This window comes from Mustela lutreola, chromosome 6 (genome assembly GCF_030435805.1).
Source record: "Mustela lutreola isolate mMusLut2 chromosome 6, mMusLut2.pri, whole genome shotgun sequence".
Lineage (NCBI taxonomy): Eukaryota > Metazoa > Chordata > Mammalia > Carnivora > Mustelidae > Mustela > Mustela lutreola.
The window spans coordinates 5073707-5094952 of record NC_081295.1 but is presented as its reverse complement, the minus strand read 5'-3'; the positions used below and the strand labels follow the sequence as shown (position 1 = coordinate 5094952).

The 21246-nt window shown below is 36.0% G+C and overlaps 1 protein-coding gene across 7 annotated transcripts in view; it reads left to right on the top strand.

Moving 5' to 3' along the window:
- The window catches only part of QKI (QKI, KH domain containing RNA binding), a 159850-nt gene that overhangs the window by 43666 nt on the left and 94938 nt on the right, over positions 1-21246 (top strand). For all 7 annotated transcript variants that reach the window (XR_009354437.1, XM_059176585.1, XM_059176582.1 and 4 more), the window contains exon 3: positions 17251-17367. Coding sequence is in view for 6 of the 7 variants with exons in the window: in XM_059176585.1 (XP_059032568.1) it covers positions 17251-17367 (117 nt within the window). In the remaining variant the exon portion in view is untranslated. The remainder of the gene's footprint in view (positions 1-17250; positions 17368-21246) is intronic.

The window sequence follows — 21246 nt, the reverse complement described above, 5'->3', positions numbered from 1 at the left end:
GTGGCTCAGTGGGTTAAAGTCTCTGCCTTCAACTCAGGTCATGATGTCATGGTCCTGGGATTGAGCCCCGCATTGGGCTCTCTGCTTGGCAGGGAGGCTGCTTCCTCCTCCTCTCTCTCTGCCTGCCTCTCTGCCTACTCGTGATCTCTGTCTGTTAAATAAATAAAAAATCTTAAAAAAAAAAAAGAATATGTAAGTTTATCATACATTCATAAAGTGACAGACAGGAAGAAGATTAAAGTTAAACGTAGGCCATCAAACTGGTAATTTGGGTGGTTAAGTTATTAAGGACTTGTCCGAATCTGTGGAGATCTTACAAAGCGGTATGTGAATGAAGTTAACTCTCATTGATACAAATAGAAAATGTTATGTTTCAATGAATCAGTAATAATTCTCTCATTAAATTTGCCTAGTTATTCAAATTTGAGTTGTGAGATACTGTTTTATAGGATTAGCCTCGGTGATAGATAAGTCCCAAATACTGTGAAGGTCTGGCTGTTAGGGATATTAGTTGTGTAGTACACACATGGACAGATGAGATTGCTAAACTCTTTGCTTGGGATGTGATATGAAATTAGTGAAACTTTCTCTAAATATTAAATATGAAGATGACTCTGATTTTTTTTTACATTTTTAAAATGGGTTTGTTTTTAATGATTATAGCTTTGAAATGTATATCTTGGGTGTAGGCTATTATGATGACCATTGTCAGAGGTTTGTAAGATGGTTAAATGCATTTTCATTTTTTTAAAAGATACTGTTCATTTGAGAGAGAGTGAGAGAGAACATGTGGGGACCGGGGAAGGGCAGAGGGAGAGGGAGAAGCAGACTCCCTGCTGAGCAGGGAGCCTGAGATAAATGCATTTTCAATATTTTTTCCAAGAAGGATCCCAGCCTGGCAACTGTAATTAATAATACAGGTTTATAATATTGCTCATTACTTGCTGTAGTCTCATAGGAATAGTCTGTGTTAATGGTGGAGCAAGAGTTTTAAGTTGCCTTTCAATTCAGTTTTCAGTTGATTTTTTCCTATTTCTCAAGGTTGTCTCTTGCACATTGGCTGTTGAACTGTCTTGTTTGTTTGGGATGGGCTTTGAGGAGAACAGGCATCAGTACAGTTACCTTTTATTAGGCCGTTGCTGCTTTGACTATTGTGGCTTCCTTATTTGTTGAAAGAATTAATCAAGAGTCTTCGAGAATCTTCATATAAACTACTTTCGCCTTTGTTCTCTGGAGTGACAAATGGACATTAAATCCAAATTTAATAATCTGCAAAGTCTCCTTTTTCATTACCTAGGTTAAGGCTTAATTTTTGCCTATATATGATCTTAATTATGAGTGAAATATAAAATAAAAGTAAGATCTGCATATCTCTATCTCTCTGATAGTTTACATGTTAAACTATAAATGATTGTTGATTTTTAGGAATATTGAGTAGAGCTGTGAAATAGTTTAGGTTATATATTAATCTGTGGAGTTTTTAATTTAGCAGTGCTGTTTGATGAAAGGGAGCATATCTTTATGTTTTAGGTAGAGAAACTGTTAACAGTTGACTTTGAACTTTAAACAGATAATTTAGTGAGGGTTAGTTTCATGACTTCTGTCTTTCTAGTTTTGATTTGGAAGTTTCCTTTTTATTTTACTCTACCAGGCATATTAAGGCCTGCTGTGTATCAGATATTTAATTAGGGTTTTTATGGCCTGAGGTATATTAAAATTTCTTAGATTCCTAATAGAACTTATTTGAAAAAGGATTTCAAGACATTCTGAAAACAATAAATTTTGTTTACCTCAGGTTTTCTCAAAGTTTAACAATTTTAAAAATAATATGTCTTCTCAGAGTCTTAAATTTTTAAGCTTTATTTAGGTAATACATTTTAATATTTAAGAAGAATTAGTATTCAGAATAGATTTGAAAATGAGTTTGCTTTTAGGGGATTATTATTTGTAAGCAAGTGTTTTCCAGGGCCACCTGAGATAAAACGTTTTGTCTGTGACTTATCCAAAAAGAGTTTCCTAGGATCTGATACGGTTAAATTATTGTTGTAAGAGACTTCTCAGTTCATTGCCTTATCACTGATATCTAACCTCCATATTTCTAAGATTGTCCCTTAAATAACCAAAGGAATATAATAAAAAATGGAGTGAATCCAGATTCTCAGGGCTATTCATATTCCAGAAACATTGAAATGTTTCTCTTAGCTATGAAAGGAAAGTTTGAGATGTTTAGACTGTTGGCCCATCTTGAGGTAGCATGGCCTCCTGGAATTGAGTGAAGCAGTCAGTGATACAATCTTCCTTATTCTAACCCTCTTCCCTCCAAAATCGGCAAACGAAATGGGCTTTGGAGTAGTTGAAGGTTCTATCACTTGAGCTTGACCACCCGTCTTAGTGCTTGCTTATAGTCGAAGACCTAAATTTGTTTTATGAGTGAATGAATTCAGCATTTATACTTAACTTTTGGGTTGAATTTCAGCAGAAAACTAGTTTTCAACGGAACCTGCCTTAGCTTTACTCTAAGAACATTGCAATTAGACATTTCAGCAAGTAGCCTTAGAACTAAATTCAGTTAATTATTTCATTGGGAAAGCATTGTATGTCTTAATAAATTCAGCTCTTTAAAACAAATAGTTTGTAAGTAAATTAGGCACTTCCTGAAATCTCATTTTGACCTACCGTAGAAAACTGTTTTCCCCAGTCCAAAAAGAGTACCATCAGGTAAACAGCCTATCTAGCATGACCTTGGCCATCTCCATGTTTCATATTGGCGCGATTTATTTATTTATTTATCCATCTATTTATTTATTTATTTTTACTATTTTGTAAGGAATTGATTAAGCTTTAAAGAAGTGTGTATGTATTGTATTCTTTGGGGTTAGAGAACAGTGATTGCTTTGATTTATCTCTTGCCTTTTTATTTATAAATTGTACGAAAGCCATATAAATTTGCAATTTTATTAGATTAAAGCAAAAGAGAAAGTGAAATTTGAAAGGTAATTAAAAGCATGAAGACTGAAGAGATCTGAGTACAAACCAGTAAAATTTTGGCATCATTCTTTTTTTTTTTTTAAAGATTTTATTTATTTTTTTGACAGAGAGAGATCACAAGTAGACAGAGAGGCAGGCAGAGAGAGAGAGAAGCAGGCTCCCTGCTGAGCAGAGAGCCCGATGTGGGACTCGATCCCAGGACCCTGAGATCATGACCTGAGCCGAAGGCAGCAGCTTAACCCACTGAGCCACCCAGGCGCCCTGGCATCATTCTTTTATTTCAGACTTGTGTGTGACCTGTGCTAGGCACCAGGCACAAGAAGAATATGAAAAGATGCAGTTCCTGCCCTCATAGTATCTGTTATGGCCGTAATCCTGTTATATAGTAACAAGGACCTGAACTAAGGCAGTGAGGTTGAAATGAAGAATAGAGGACAGATTAAATGTGGGGATTAAGAATGAGAGAGGGCTTTGGTAGTGGTGCTATTTATTTAAAGTAGAGAATACAGGGCAAGATTTTATAACTTACTATTATAGAGAAACCAAGAGTAACATCAAAAACATACTCTATTAACAAAAGAAATAATTTAACACTCTCTAAGCCTCATTGCTCTTAACAATGTGGGAACATTGAAGGAGGATGGTATACAAGATGGTTATCAGATGTGACCAAAATTTGTGCCAAAGAAAGCAGGTCTCTTTAAGAGCTGAATTAATAATTTTGAAATAGTGTATGAGGTTGATAATACTTACGCAGCAAAATTTCAATCCATTTCAAAGAGCCTTAGATAGCATTTGTAATCCATGGTCAGAACTATATATTTAATCTTCTAGACTCATCTTCTGGGTTTGAAGTCACACCTGTAATACAAACTCAGTTTGACTCAGATAATCATATTCTTCTCTTTCTCTCTTTTTTGAAATTACCATATTTTTTATTGAAATAAATGGTAGAAGTAATAAAAACATAAAGGTTTTCATTTCTATAAAAGTTCAGTTATGCTAAGAAGGATGTATATCATGATTGTTAAGGCAGTGATCCCAATCAGTAAAAGGTGAAAATATCAGGGTGTGGTTATGTAATAGTGGTACAGTAATCCTAAATTTTGAGATATAAGTAGAGAAGAAATTATTTAAAAAAACACAGTTGGACTCTGAAAGTAAACCTGAATCTGAAGAGAGTTTTTATAAACGTTTTACCAGACATTTTGAATGAGAAAACTGAATGTGAGTTTCTGGTGTGATTAGGATGTATAGTTTTTAGGTCTTTAGAAGGGGCCTTGGGGCCTGGGTGGCTCAGCGGGTTAAAGCCTCTGCCTTAGGCTCAGGTCATGATCCCGGGGTCCTGGGATTAAGCCCAGCATCAGGCTCTCTGCTTACCAGAGAGCCTGCTTCCTCCCCCTCTCTCTGCCTGCCTCTCTGCCTGCTTGTGATCTCTGCCTGTCAAATAAATAAACAAAATCTTTTAAAAAAAGAAGAAGAAGAGGGGCATTATACTCTACAAATTAAGTGTCCAAACTCTGTATGCAATCTAGGTGTTCTAGGATTGGGGCTAGCTACTCTTGTCACCTCTCATGTATTAAACATTAATGATAATGGTGCCTGTCTTTCAGCAGTGTTATGAGGATGAAGTGACTTAATGTACATAAAGTGCTGAGCATAGAAGCTAGTTCATACTAGAACACTCATAATAAAACACACTTCAGTGTAGTCAGCACCTAGGAGATGTTGAATGACCTAGTCATTGCACTCATGATACTTCCATATTGAAATGGAAAGTGCAGATAGCATTTTGTTTCTTTGACGTCATTGGTTTTATCATTTGGAGTTTATCCTGAGATCAGTCCATCAGGCTTATTTGAGAAATTTCTGAAATTTGGAAGAGTTCCTGTGCTGCATATGACTTAGTGATTTAATTTTTTACCATGAGAATGAAAAAATCACTACATGATTTCTGTGAACGCTTTTAAATTGTATTAGCCAATAATTGAATAAATATTAGCTTTGTCTGTGTGCTGTATATTGTGTGAGGCATTGTGGATGAAAAATAATACTAAAGAGGACCAGGTACTGGTTTCTGGCTCAGGGGATGATCTGCAAGAGACATGTATGTACATCCTTGCATTTCATGTGGTAGGGGCTGCGAGAGGGGTGCGTATATAAGTGCTCTAAAGTCCTCACTTTGGAGAGGAAAACAGCTGTTTCTAGGAATCAGAGAATTCAGAAAATCACAGGAAGAGGAACACTTGAACTCAGTATTGTATGTTGAGGAGTATTTGACATGTTTTGAGGGAGGGAAGAAAGAAGAAAGGTGTTTCAGGAAAGAAAAAAGTATCTGCCTTTTTTAAAAAAAGTACTCCCCGTTTTTTTATAGGACAGTGAATTATGTGGCTAAACATGCAGGTAACAGCAAAAATAAAGGTTTAAAAAGTAGTTAGAGACTTTTTAAAGAGCCTGGTGTATAGGAGTTTGGACTTTACACTGTCAAAAATTATGTCCTAAAACTCTTTGTGTCATGAAACTCTTGTTGGCTTTCATATTTTTATTTTTATTTTTTTATTTTTTAAAGATTTAATTTATTTATTTGACAGAGATCACAAGCAGGCAGAGAGGCAGGCAGAGAGAGGAAGGGAAGCAGGCTCCCCGTTGAGCAGAGAGCCTGATGCGGGGCTCGATCCCAGGACCCTGAGATCATGACCTGAGCTGAAGGCAGAGGCTTTAACACACTGAGCCACCCAGGCGCCCCCAAAAGGTTATTTTTCTTAAGGAGCTGGAAGGGGTCTATCATGAAAATTACTTAACTAGTATTGACCAGGTAATTTCTGACTGATGGGTTTAAGAGTCCATTTGGAGAGTCAATGCTGTAATTAAGTCTTGGTTTGGTGACATGAGGCTTACCACAAGAAACTCCATTTGGAACTGTCGTCTTGTTTTTTTTGTTTTTGTTTTTGTTGTCGTATTTTTAAAGATTTTATTTATAAATAAATAAGTAGAGGCTTTAACCCACTGAGCCACCCAGGAGCCCCTCATATTTTTATTTTAATTGCTTACATGTTTGTTTTCCAATGCAGTTATTATTATTTAGCTTCTAGAAAAATAATCATCTGTTTTACTAATCAAGGTTTGTTTCCAGAGTGGTTTCAGCTTCTTTCCCAATTTTATCTATGCTCAAATGATGAAGACTTCCTAAAATTTAGGTTATACACATTTTATAAGCCACAGATTTCATATTTTAGTTATTACTAGTTCCTGTTTCCCCCACCCTTACATCTGCTGGTACAAATGCCTTTTCTTGCATAGCATTGTGCCATTAGTAGAAGATGATTATAGAGGCCTAATATATAAAGATTTACAAAATGGTTCCTGTAATAGTTATTGTGTAGCGTAAGAAGACTTACTGGCTGCTTGTCAAGAATTAATATGGAGATGGAAAAGGGATAAGACATTTATCTCCCCCAAAAGCACAAGACTTTTTAAAAAAAAAATTTTTTTTTTTTTTAAGATTTCATTTATTTATTTGACAGGAGAGAGAGAGAGAGATCACAAGTAGGCAGAGAGCAGGCAGAGGCAGAAGAGTGGGGGAAGCAGGCTCCCTGCTGAGCGGAGAGCGCAATTGGGGAGAGCGCAGTTGGGGCTCCATCCTGCGGCCCTGAGATCATGACCTGAGCCGAAGGCTTAACCCCCTGAGCCACCCAGGCACGCCAGCACAAGACATTTTGATATATTCAGTCTGTTTTTTGCTTTTGGAGTGTGTTTGTATGTGTTTTACACAATGCTTTCATTGATTTTTGCTGAACTTTTGTATCTCTGGCTAAATCCTGTGTTTGAATTGATAAAGGAGTATAGTTCTGACATGAATATTTGTTGGTTTCTGCAATTGTGTTAATAAGTAGATGAACATGAAAATCAAAAGACATGTTGAAACTTCATTTGTTCCTAAATGACAAGAGCAGCTTTGCTGCATTGGATAATGGTTTTGAATACTGAAAGAACATTGTGCTATTCATGGTGAATGACTATAGACACAGCAAACTTTCAAATTTAATCTGTATTATTTTCTCTCTAAGTGCGATAAGTCTAGAGCCAGTCAGTAAAACAAACAAAATATCATTTTGGTATTTTATTTTATTTATATATTTTTAAGGGTGGGGAGAGAATATGCATTGTGAGGGAGGAGTAGAGAGAGAGAATCCCAGGCACCCTCCATGCCCAGCACCAGAGCCCAACTTGGGACTCAGTCCACAACCCTGAGATCATGATAGCCAAAATTAAGAGTCGGATGTATAACTGACTAAGCCACTCAGGTGTCCCCGTTCTGGGATTTTAAAATAAAACCAGTTGTACTGCCCAAAATACCATGTCTCTTCTTTCCTCTTAACATATTTGCATAAGATAAGCTCACTAATGTTGACTGCATTAGAGTTGGTATATTTTTTGTTACTTCCTAAGAGAAGGAGTTCAACAAATACACATTTGTATGTGTGTTTCATGCCTACTATGTCATATAGGAAATACAATATAAGGTTGTAAGGTGTCTTACACTGTAGAAGCACCAGAAACAGTATTTTAAAAGATTATCAATCTATTATGCAAAATACAAGGCAAAGAGTACGTTCTTTTAAAATTTATTTTTATAAAATTTTAAGCAGAAATTGCTCTTTAATACCTCTTAGTGTTTCACTGAAATGCTTTTGGAAAGCCATGTTTTATTAGTTACGTGTTTGACAGAAGATTTTATCTTTAATTGTAGATTTCTTAAAAGGTTAATGGAAAGATTTGCCATATTACTTCTATTTTCTCATTGTGAAAAATCTGTCATTTCTATTTAAAATGAAGTGAGCAGCAACTAATAGCATTAGACATGATTGTTGTTAACCTCTTCTTCAGAAAATAACATACCATTGGGTAGAAATAGAATTGGTGAGCCACAGAGAAGGTCTGTACTTAAACAGTGGGGTTAATGAATGTCTCTTCTTCTTTCTTTCCCTTTTTTGGCCTTCAAAGTTACAGTTAACTTGGGCTGTTTGAAATGATTTTCTTTGACTGTATTGTGACATTGTTTTAATTGAATGAAGCTGCAGAACTAGCATGATAAATCAACACAGAATGAATTTTAATGCAAGGCAAATGATATTAACTTGGAAATTGGTTGCAGTAGACAAAGCAGCTGCTATGATAATTTTTTTTTTTTTTTTTATTCTTACAGCATTTTGAGAAGGATGACCTTGACAGTTTCAATTGTGTTAGAATCCCAGTGGTATGCACTTTAACACACTTGAGCTGTTTGTTGGTTTTTGGGCAGTAGAGATTGTTTCATTTTTTAGGTTAGGAAATTTTGGTTTGCAGTTTTAATACATTAGTTTTGACTGGTTTTAAAACATTTCCTATTTAGATAATGATTGTGAGGATTACTTAGTTGTGGTAGAAGACCATGTAATCATAACACTGTGGTTCTGGCAGAAAAGGTTTAATAAGTGAAAGAATAGGATGTGTCAGAAAGGGTCTTCTAAGTGTGTGTCACGAAGTTTATGCCAAGCAGTTTGACAAAGAACACAAATCAAAAATAATTACGTACTACTTATTGGAAGCACTAAGTTATCTCTGTTTATTAATGTATTTTTCTAGACATTCTTTTCCATTTGTATATCCAATACATGAGTTGCCTTGGAAAAGGATCTGTATAGAACACAATATTACTGAGGGAGAGAAGAGCTGACAAGGCCACTTACTTTAAGAAACAGTCAAGGTAACACATAGAGTAACAGCATTTTCACACATTTCATGAGAGCAGGGAGAGTTTCTCCTCTGCCTCCACTTCTTCCTTTTTTCTTCTTTTTTAAATCCCTAGCATCTCTTTTACTCTATCACATAGCAGACCTTGAATAAATGTTTTAGTGAGTTAAATTTAAAGATGTTGTACTAAAAAAAAAATAACCGAACTAAACAAAAAGAGGGAAGGTGAGATGTGCAGATTCTTGTCTCTCTTCATGCTGTTTTGAGGGGATGAGGGGCGTGAAGTTTTAAGGAATTTGTATGTTTAAAAAGGTAGAGTTTGGGGGCGTGCCTGGGTGGCTCAGCCAGTTAAGTGTCTGCCTTCAGCTCAGGTCATGGGATCTAGCCCCTGTTCAGCCTCCCTGCGTAGCAAGGAGTCATCTTTTCTCTCTGCCCCTCCCCTGCTCATTCTCTCTCTCTGTCTTTCTCTGTCTCTCTTTGTCGCTCTCAAATAAGTAAGAAAAAGGTAGAGTTAGGAAGTAGCAGGTAAGTAGGGCCAGGCTTGCAGGTAGACTTTCTGTGGTATGTGCCTTACTTCTCTTCCTCAGACTCTCATTCTGATGTAGTTTTACCCCATATTGCCTGAAATTATGTTAGTTCTGGATCTCTTTAGGTTAAAAGGCAAGCAACATCTTTAAAAATGCCGTGGACTTCTCTGTTCTAAGGGCTAGCAGGGTAATTCAGACCAGCTAGTAGATTCGGAGCTAGAAGTTCAGAGCAATTCCAGTAAAATAGGACACAAGACAAAGAAACATTTGCTTGAACTTATCAAAGCCCCAGGAAGATCGAGGGCAGATAATCAAGGATATAAGTCTGGCTTTTAGAAACCTTTCACTGGGTATGTTTTCTAAATCTGGAGAGGACAGTGGAGAGGCTGAACTTTGGGGGACAGAAGTTGAAATTTGTAACCTGTCTATACGGACTGTTCCCCATCTCCAGTCTTTGCTTGGGGGAGGGGTGTTGATGGGTATGAATACGGGAGTAAAAGTGAACCAGAATTTCAGAGGTTCTCACAGATAGTGTGTGTCCGCATCTAATTGTTTTAAGAGGTGATCTTGGATTGTTAGTAATAGAACTTCTGGGAAAAGCTGATGCATATCCTTTGTGGAAGAAGGTAAGGTCATTTTGGGCCTTGCATTATTTTTGTAAGCTGTGATAAGTACAGTGTCTGGCACCCAGTAGAAAATAACCCAAATCATAAGAAGATAGGATGACATTAGCAAAAATCTGAAGAAACAACAAAATAAGAAAAATTAATCCACAGGGGCTCTAGGTATTAGAATTATCAGACTTAGATTTTATAAGAGCTGTGCTTATTACGTAGAAGGAGACAAAAGTTAAGTTAGAGAAATACGGCAGGGAAATAGGAGCTGTAAAAGAAGAATTGAACTGGAAAAATTCCTTAACTGGAATGAACAGGTTTACCAGAAGATCGTAGAAGCATTGGAAGATAGCTCGGAAGAAAATACTCAGTGTGGAGAGGCAGAGGGATAGAAAAACTGCGAAAAATGAAAGTGAGAAAAGTCTAATGTATGCAGTCGGAGTTTTAGAAGAAGAGAGACTGGCACAGAAGCAGTGTTTGAAAGGAGTGCGTCTGAGAACTTGAATAGCAAAAGCAGTCAAGTCCGAGGTTTGTGAAACTGAATTGTAAAACAGAAGTCATTCCTAGGCACATCATAGTAAAACTTTTGAAAACTAACGTTGAAGAAATGGTAAAAGCAGTGAATGAGGGGAAAAGATTACCTTTAGAGGAGCCATAGTCAGGACTCACTAGCTCATTTTTCAGACACATGACGGAAGAAAACAGGAGACAAACTAAAGGGTCTTTAAGGTGTTGGAAGAACATAACTGTCCAAGTAGAATTCAGTACCCGTCAAGAAGAAGGTAATTTCAGATGAGGACAAAAATGAGAGACTACATTACCAGAAGATGTTCACTAAAGGCAGTGCTTAAAGGTATTTTTTAGGAAGGAGAAACATGATCTTCTTTGGAAAACTGAAGATGAGAAAGTAATAAAGAGCAATGAAAATGGTAAATGTGTGGGTAAATAGAAATGCACATTATTTGTACAGGATGATAATCTGTTGAGTTAAAAATGCACACAAAATTTAGAAAAACAATGGTATATAAACTGAATTAGAATAAATGGTGTTAAATAGTCTGGGGTCCTTGCATTATATGGGAAAGGGGTAAAAGTACAAAATAACATTAGTGTTGGACAATTCGGTGATGCATGTCTAGCATAAACATGTAACTTTCAGGCTAATAGGAAAAATAAAAGAAAAAGCATGCTCATTTCTGTCTGTGTCCCTGATACCCCCTCCCCACAAAGAAAAAAAAACCGAAAAGGAACATAGAGGAGGATTGACCTGTAGAAAGCACTAGGCTCAGTGTTCCAGTTAAAATTCAAGGATTACAAGATTGGTGAAGAAACAGACTCATCGAGATGCTGTTTAAAGAAGTCCTGTTTAAAATACAAGGATAACAAAATATTGAAAGTAATAGGTTCAAGAAAGATATACTTTGAAAAACAAAAAATTTTTGCCTATTTGAATATCTATAGGCTAAATGGCAGAAGGTATTTCTAGAGATGGAGGGCCATTTCGTAATAGTATTGGTAAAAGGCTACAATAATTTAAAATTTGTATATATCAAATAACAGTGTATAGTAAAGGCAAAATAGAACTACAAGGAGAAATAGACGTAATTATGAGAATTTGCATTTTTTTTTGGAGCACCTATGGAATATTTAGAAAAATTGACCATATGCTATAGTATAAACTCTGAACAAACAATGCATGATTAATATTCCTGCACAGTATGTGTTCTGATTATAATGTAGAAGTTAGAAATCAATGACAGATGATTAGGAAATTCATGTTTGAAATGAGGAAAACATTTAAATATTAAATAACAATTATTTGATTTGAATGATAAGGGAAATACTACATTATCAAAACTTCGAGTTGCAGCTAAAGCCAGTTTAGAGGAATACTTAATGCTTTAAAAGTATATAAGGAAAGAATAAGGTGCAGTAAGCTAAGCATCCATTTCAGAAAGCTGAAAAAAAGATACATTAAACCCAGTAGAAATAGAAGGAAGGAAATAATAAAGTTCAAGAAAGATACAATTTGAGAAACAAAAAATTTTTAGAGTAGAAATCATTGGAGACAAGAAACCACAAAAGGAAGAGAATCATTGTATCTGGTGGGTCTCATGGCATTATAATAACTGATGATGATTGGGTTATTTCATTCTCTAGTAGGTTAGTCTGAACTGCGTTAAATGGGAATAATAGGGTTCTAAGAGAGTAAATGCTCCTAACATTGAGATTTAGGCTTTTCACACGAATGTCATTCTTCCTACTATGTTTTACTGGAAAAGCAAGTCACAGTGCTAGCCCAGACTCAAGGGTTGAAATGAGCTACAAGTTTACACTGCAGTGGCATAGATGTCTCTAGGGGTGAAAGAATAATGGCCATTTTTAAAGTCATTCTACCCCTGTTAGCAAAAAACAAAAGTCATTTTTTGAAAAGACTGGAAGACTTGATAAAGAACAAGGAAGACATAGATAACCAGTCAGGAATGAAACAGGAGACAGCACTACAGATTCTGTAGATACTGAGAAGAAGATTAGATCTAAGCCTACATCAACAAATTTGAAAGTTTAAACTAATATGGACATATTTCTAGGTAAATACAGGTTACCAAAATTGACATGAAAGGCTGGAAAAACTGAATCCATAATTAAAAACCTTGCACAGAGAAAAACTCTAGGCCCAGGTTGTTTCACCACTGATTTCTATTCAATATTTGAGGAAGAAATCATGTGTCTTCTACAAAGCCCATCGGGAGAGTAGAAAAAGAGGGAATGTACCTCAGCACGTTTTGAGGCCAGAATAACTTTGATGCCAAAACCGAAGAAGCATATTATGAGAAGGGGGGATTACAAGCCAATTCCATTTATGAATGTAAATTTTAAAAAATCCTCAAAGTGCTAGCAAACTGAATTAACTTATGAAAAGGATGATGCATCAAGATTAACTCGAGTTTATTTTAGGAAAGTAAGGTTATTTAACATTTGATAATTGTAATCTACTGCACTAAGAATTAGAAATATTATGGTTGTCTCAATAGATGGTAAACAAATGTGATAAATTTAAATGTCCACTCATGGTTCAAAAAGAAAAAAAAAAAAAAACCTTTAGCAAACTGAGAAATAGAAGGAAGTTTCCTTGATCTGGTAAAGTTATACCTACAAAAAATCTACAGATTACTTTAAACTTTATGGTCAACTGTTGAAAACTTAATTTTGAAATCTGGAACAAGTGAAGGATGATAGGCTCTTCTTTGACTTTGAACTTGAGATGTATTGGCTAGTGCCAATACAGGAGAAAGGATATATGACAGTCATTATATGCAGGCGATAGGTTTATTTACCTAAAGAGTAAAAAAGTACCTGCAGAAACAGACTGCAGATTTTAAGGTTTAATACAGAACATTCAGTTACATGTTCATATACAAGAAACAAAAATGAATTAAAAAATCTATATAATAGCAAAAATGAACCCCCAAATATCTAGGAATAAGTCTAACAAAAATGAGTAAAGTCACAATAAAAAAGCCCTATGTATATTCTTGATAGAAATTAAAGAAGACCCGACCAACTAAAGAAATTATACTTTGCTCTTGGTTTTGAAGCCTCTGTTGTAATATCTCAAATTAAAATTACCACCAGTATTATTTCGGAAATTGGTTTTAAAATCTGTACAGAAACAAAAGGAATGAGTAGCTGAGACATTCTTGAGTCAGAGCAAGGTAGAATAACTTGGAATACTGCCTATTAAGATTTATTATAAAGTTATAATAATTAACACAGTGTGATATTAAAGTAAGAATAAGCAAATAGATTGATGTAATAAAATAGAGAATTCAGAAATAGACCCAAATAGGTGTTATTTATGACAATGATGGCACCATAGAGTAATTGGAAAATAATAGTCTTTTTTTTTTTTTAAGATTTTATTTATTTATTTGACAGAGAGCACAAGTAGGCAGAGAGAGAGAGGAGGGAGCAGGCTCCCTGCTGAGCAGAGAGCCCAACATGGGGCTCAATCCCAGGACCCTGGGATCATGACCCGAGCTGAAGGCAGAGGCTTTAACCCACTGAGCCACCCAGGTGCCCTGGAAAAGAATAGTCTTTCCAATAAAATATGATAGGACAATTGGGTGTCCATGTGAGAGAAAGAGAAAAAGCTGTACTATCACAGACATTAATTCGTGGTATACTGTGGACATAAATGTCAAAGAATAGTAATGCTTCTAAAAGTTAATACAGAGGGATATCTTGATCTTGGGATGGGGAATGATCTCATTAACCATGAAGAGAAGACCGATAACTTGAGATACATTAAAATTAATTCAGTCTAATTAAATTCAGTTTACAACACCATTAAAGAACTAGGAGGCAATGGGTACCCGGGTGGCTCAGTCCGTAAAGCATCTGCCATCAGCTTGGGTCAAGTCTCTGGGTCTTGGGATTGGGCTCCCCCTGCCCCACCCCCGATCCGGTTCTCTGATCAGCAGGGAGTCTACTTCTTTCTCTCTCTCCCCCTCTATGCATATACTCTCTTTCTCTCAAATAAATAAATATATAATCCTAAAGCAACAACAGCTAAAAACCAACAACCAGAAAGTTAGGAGGCAAGCCACAGGGTGGGAAAAGGTATTTGGTACGCATGAAACCACAAAGTAGAAACCAATTAAGAGGGATGCCTGGGTGGCTCAGTTGATAAAGTGTCTGCCTTCAACTTATGTCATGATCCCAGGGTCCCAGGATCAAGTCACACACCAGGCTCGTTGCTCCACAGGGAGATTGCTATTCCCTCTGCCTGGTACTGTTTGCTTGCTCTCTCTCTTTCTGACAAATAAATAAAATCTTTAAAAAAAAATCAGTTAAGAAAACACAATAGAAAAATAGAAAACTTCACATGTGCTTCAAGAGAAGTATAGATCTGAGTAAGCATTAAACTTGAAAAAAATGATGAACTTCATTAGTAATCAGGAGAATGCTAATTCAGACATTGAGCGAGTGTGTCAGGACGGCTCAAGTAAAAAACATTGTTATGAAGGGCTGGAGAAGAAATGGATCAAAACAAATTCTTACCCTCTTCTTTGGGGACCCTAAAATGCATACAGCCATTTTAGAAAATATTTCAGCATTATATACAAAGTAGTTCTTTCTGGATATTATCTTCTTTACCAACAGACTTTTACTCAAGGAACTGTGCCTTGTTTATTTTGTATTGTCTCTTTCTTGTTATCCTTCTTAAGTCTTTGGTGAAACTGCTTTGTCTATTTGTATTTAAGTTTGAAGCATGGAACATTGGAATTCTGAACTTACATATTCATGGATGGGGCTCCCCCACTGCAAGCTTCAGTTTGAGGTGAACAGCTGAATTGTCAGCTTTGAGAAAGTAGCCGTGTGCTCTTTATGGAGACAAAGACTCAAGCCTGTTATCTGCAAGTCAGATCCCTGTTTGTTGGCTTTCTTTTTTTATTTTTATTTTTATTTTTATTTTATTTTCAGCATAACAGTATTCATTATTTTTTCACCACACCCAGTGCTCCATGCAATAATACCCACCACCTGGTACCATTTCCACCTTTTCTTTCTGGTTTTTTACAGAACTCTGTGATTGAGTGTCAAGTTTTTCTGGGGTTCTCTAGGGCAAATTTGCTATGGACCATATCGCATTACATGGACATACTAAGTTGTGTGGGTATTTGATTGAGGGCCTGAGGTTTCCTAAAGTGAATTTGTAGTGGACTTGGTAGGCTATTGATTATCCACTATATGTGCCAGACCATGTATTGAACCTTTTATATGTATTATTCTGTATCTACACTCACTCCTCAGTACAACTCTGCCAGATAGTATCATCTCCATTGTATAATTGAGGCTTATTTGATGTGACTTTCAAATTCCTAATTATTATTCAGTATTGGAGCTTGGATATCAGTTGGAATCTGTGTGCTTTAAGAGTTTTTTTTTAAACATTTAATAATAGTTTAGTTCTTGAGTTTATTCAAATTGGAGATGTAGAAAAGGGATTCTGGGTTGGAAGCACGTTCATTGTTAAAAATGGATCATGGCAGGGATTTGGGTTGGTTAAAGAGGTGGATAAAGTACTATATCCATAAGGGGTTTTATTTGAATATAAAGGCAAATTTCAGAATTGGGGATCTTGTAGAGCTTGATCAGGTGTGTATAGGATCAGTCTATGAGGTTGGTGTGGACAGAGTTGTATCAAAATCCCCTGAGGAAAAATCCCCTGAGGAAAGGGTGCTTTCTCCCAGTTAGACTTGTGTATTATCCTTCTTTGATTTGTCTGTCACTTAGGAGATGTGGCAGTATTGGTGAGCAGTTTAGTGAGGGGAATGTGAAAAGCTGTTGGGAATACAGAAGGTTGGAGAAATGCCTTAGCTTCTGGAGCCCTTACAGCAGCGAATGCTGGCATGTTGCTTTTACGTGATGATATACTAATAGTAGGATCAAATGCAAGAAAAAGGTAGGAAGCTGTAAACATCGAATCGGTACCTGCTTGAATAACTGAATTAAAAACCACCATGGCTTTTTTGTGGGATTGATGAATAATACTCACTTTCGTGTATTTTGTGCAGTTGACCTGTGAATGAGGGAACTTTACTTTACAGTATTCAGAGTCAGTTTGTGCTTCCCGTTGGCCTTTATACTAGAAGTTTCTGTTGAGGGATGGCAGTTATTTATATATACAGTTACTCTTATCACTGTCCTACTCATGGAAAGAATTAAGGTTCCTTGCAAAACTAGTAGCATAAGTTAAAGTTAGAAATGGAAAAAAAGGAAGAAAAATAAGGTACCGACATAAAATTGTATAAATAATATTATATTCTCAAGACTGAAATACTTAGTGGAATCCAAATTTGGCCATTGGTGTTATGGAAGCCAACGGAAAACTACTATTCCTTCTGAATAATTGCTTTAGAGAAAATATATTCTTGTTATGTAAATGAGACAGGAAGTTTTCCCAAGGATCTCTGTAAAAAATGGAAGTACTTATTTAACATAATGAACAATTTCTTGTATGCTGCTGACATTCCAGAGTTTTGTGGAAAGGATTTGTATTGGGAGGCGTCTAAGATTTTGTCAGACTCTTTAATATACTGGTTTATTCTGTTCAGATTACATGTTGTTGGCCAGTTCAGTATAGTACCTGTTTTATGTAGATACTGATGTTCGTAATTCATATTTTGTGTTAATACATACGAAACTTCATGCTGAACAATGAGCTCTTGTAATTATGTCCTCAAACTGGGCTACAAATTCATACGTACTCTAAGATTTATTAAAAAAACAGTTTACTTGACAAAGTAAAAATACATTTTAACATAATTTTAAGAGCTATAAATTCAAGCAAGTGAATAATTATAGTGACTTTTTTTTTCTAGTTTAATTTTGTTGGGAGAATCCTTGGACCCAGAGGACTTACTGCTAAACAGCTTGAAGCAGAAACAGGATGTAAAATAATGGTCCGAGGCAAAGGCTCCATGAGGGATAAAAAGAAGGTAAGTCCTTGAACATGAGAGGAAGTCTTGATGTGAATAGCTTACTTACAATTTTGCATTCTAATAATAAAATATCCCGATCTTTTGTGCGTAAAGCACTATACATTACTTCATATCTGAAACTTTTGAACTTTTTTAAGGTGTTGTCATGATTTTTTCTTTTGATTATCAGTTTTCATTTAGCCAACTAAGGTATCACCCAGTCCATCATGTTAACTTATTTTGGTATTTACAGTTGAGATGGTGCCAGTTTGGAAACTAGTCACACTATAACATTGTATACATAAAGGTATGTCATTAAAAGTTTTAAAAATGTAAAATGTTTCTGTTGATGAAATTTTAAATGAAAGTAAGCAAATGAATAGCTTTGGCTCTGTGTTGGATTACTGGGAGAGCTATTAAACAGCAAAAGAAAGGTCTAACTAGCCATATGATACTTATCTTGGATTTCACCAACATTTTGTGTTGATTGTGTATTTATTAGATATTTTACTTTATATTGTTCCTGTTTTCTCTTTTTAATTTCTCCTGCCACTTACTGCTCTGCTACTTTAATCAATGAATACCCAACTATCTACTTTAAATACTGTTTTTTTAAAAGATTTTGTTTATTTATTTGACAGAGAGAGAAAGAAAGATCACAAATAGGCAGAGCGGCAGGCAGAGGGAGGACGGGGTGGGCGGTGGGGGGACAGGACCCCTGCTTAGCAGAGAGCCCAGGACCCTGGGATCATGACCTGAACCTAAAGCAGAGGCTAAACCCTCTGAGCCACCCAGCCGCCCTTTAAATGCTATTTTTAGGAAGGTTTTATATGCTGGTTTCCTCTTCTCTAGTGATACTGTTAGGCAGGATACTTTTTGAATGTGTATCTGTGTAAAATGGTGTTCGACTGATTTTTTTTTTTAAGGTTATTTAAAAAAAAAAATCCACGTATAAATGAAATCACATGGTATTTATCTTTGACTGATTTCACTTAGAGAAAATCCTCTAGGTTCATTTAACCCTGAAACTAATGTAACACTGTATGAGAATTATACTTCAGTTTAAAAGAAGAAAACCTAGGTTTGATTGCCAAATATAAAACGTACTGTCAGGGAGGGTATTATTTTTTAAAATACAATGCCTTGAGAAGGCTATCAAGTAATAAACCTGTGGTTAGCTTATGTCGGGAGTGTGCGCATTGAATCACTTTGTGGAGTTTATGGAACAAACATCAGGTCTTCAGAGGAGTCTGATTTTCGGATGTGCTGCTTTTCTGACCTGCCACCTCATTGCATTCACGTTCTCCGCCCGCCTGACTGGATTGCAGTCATTTTCTCAGCTTGCAGACAGATAATGACTTCGCAGTTAAAACATTGGGTATGTGTGGCGAGGGGGTATCCCCAATAATAATGATGATCTTTAAATCTTTTTAAAATCTGTTCTTGTCAGCTGAGTTTAAATATATTTTGAGGCAAGTATGTGAGTTCTCCTTCAGCAACTTTAAATATTGTATTTAAAACATTTATTATTAGAATCTTAAAATATTTAACCATTTTCTGAACCAGCTAAGTGGCCGTCTTACATTGGCGTGCAGTTTGGTTCCCTCTTTGCTCTCTCCCCTCTTCTGGTTGTATTGGCGTTAAGCAATGCTGATTTAAGAGCCATGGAAAAATGAAATCCATAGTGGATGGACAAATAAATCTTAACCTTAAGATTAGTGTATCCGTCAGTTAAACAATTACTCTATAAATCCATGAAAAAACGTGTTTTCCCCTCTCCTCAGCCACTGTTAATTCTGTAGTAATGCTCCCCCCCTTACTCACACACTCCTAGACACCAAGAATTAGAGCTTAGAATTTGTGTAGTAAGACATACATGAAATTTTTGTTTTTGTTTTTGATTGGGGTTGAAATTTTTATCCTGAAGAACATACTCTGCTGTCTTTGACAAAAGAACCAAATAGTTAAGACAGTGAGCTTTGTGACCACATTGTTTAGGTTTGAATCTTGGTTCGGTCACTTAGCAGCTTTGTGATGGACAAGTTACTTAATCTTCTGCTGTATAAAAATAGGAGTAGTAAAGGTGCTTGTGAGGATTAAATTAGAATAGTACTTTGGATCATAGTAAGTGATCAGTTAATGATTAATCCTAATAAATTTTATCTTTAGGGGCTCTTGGGTGGCTCAGTTGGTTAAGCAACTGCCTTCGGCTCAGGTCATGATTCCGGAGTCCCAGGATTGAGTCCAGCATCCGGCTTCCAGCTCCGCCCGGAGTCTGCTTCTGCTTCTCCCTCTGACCGACGCTCTCGCTTACTTGCTCTCTCTGTCAAATAAATAAATAAAATTGTTAAAAAAAAATTTTAGCTTTACACTGTCATGGTAGTGCCCCGTATTCACAGGTGGGGGGTCTGTTCTTAGACTCCCAGTGGAAGCCTGAAAATGCAGATAGTACTGAACCCTGTATATACTATGCATTTTCCTGCATAAGTTTAATTTATAAATGAGGCACAGTAAGAGATAACAGCAATAATTAGTAATAGAACAATATATGGTAATAAGTTATGAGACTGTGGTCTCTCTCTCTCTCTCTGATGATATCTTTTAGATTGTACTCACCCTTATGACGATATCAGAGGGTAAAAGGCCTACATGATGAGATGACGTGAGATGAATGATACTGTGATAGTAGGCTGCTGTTGACTTGATGAGTTGGGTGGAGGATCATCTGCTTCCTGACTTGGGATGACCATGGAATAACTAAAATTGCAGAAAGCAAAGCTGCAGATAAGGGCGGACGACTGTAACTGGATAGTTGGTGCCTTTTTTTTTTTTTTTTTTTTAAGATTTTATTTATTTATTTGACAGAGAGAGATCACAAGTAGGCAGAGAGGCAGAAAGAGGAGGGAGCAAGCTCCCTGCTGAGCAGAGAGCCCCAAGCCAGGTTCGATCCCAGGACCATGAGATCATGACCTGAGCGGGAGGCAGAGGCTTTAACCCACTGAGCCACCCAGGCTCTCCTACTTAGTGCATTTTATGTTTAAACTCTTACGTTGCATCAAAGTTGGGGGGACTGCTACTGTTTTTTTAAGTTTTGGAAAGGAGAATACTTCGTTCTTTTGTGACCTTTGAATATCCCATATTCTCATTGCTTTTCTGTTTTTCTCTGGTGGTTGGTGCATCTATATTCTGTCTTGTCCATTTTGTTCTTAACCACAATTAGAAACAGTTTACACTTCTTTTTATGTTTGATTTATACTGTTGGCTATCAAAATAAAACTTACAGAGTATACATAGTGCAAGAGTTAACAATAAAATAAGACACCAAAAAAATTTGGCCACAGATTATATTTTTAGTTTTATTAAAATGCTACAGATGAACATAATTTAGGTATATCAAATTAGTTTGAATGACTACCATTTGTTTGATATTATGGTATATGGAGTCTTTGAAGAATTTATGCACATATTTTTAACGCTAGGAGTGCCTTCTATAATTTTAATGTAAATCTATACATAAATAATTGTTAATAATTCATTTTGGTTGATGCTGTAGTTACTTTATTCATTGAACTTTTGAAAATGTCAATGAAAGTAAAGTCAAGTGGAAAGTGCTATCATTTGTTACTTGACTATTATTTTGAGAAAAAACTCGACAAGCAGATTGGAGTAACAGGGAAGTATTGATGTGATACTTCTTTATACTAAGCTGATTTAGTGTTTTCACTAGTGTTTCAAAGGAAAAGCCAACTGGCTTTAAGCTTTTCTGCAAAGTTTTCAATTTTTGTAAAAGCTGAGAAAGCTGGAAAATCTTTAATTTACTGGTTGCCTAAAATATGATGGAAAATGCGGTTTGCTGATCTGCATCTTTCATTAGCCTGGTAAACTCAGTGAAGGCAA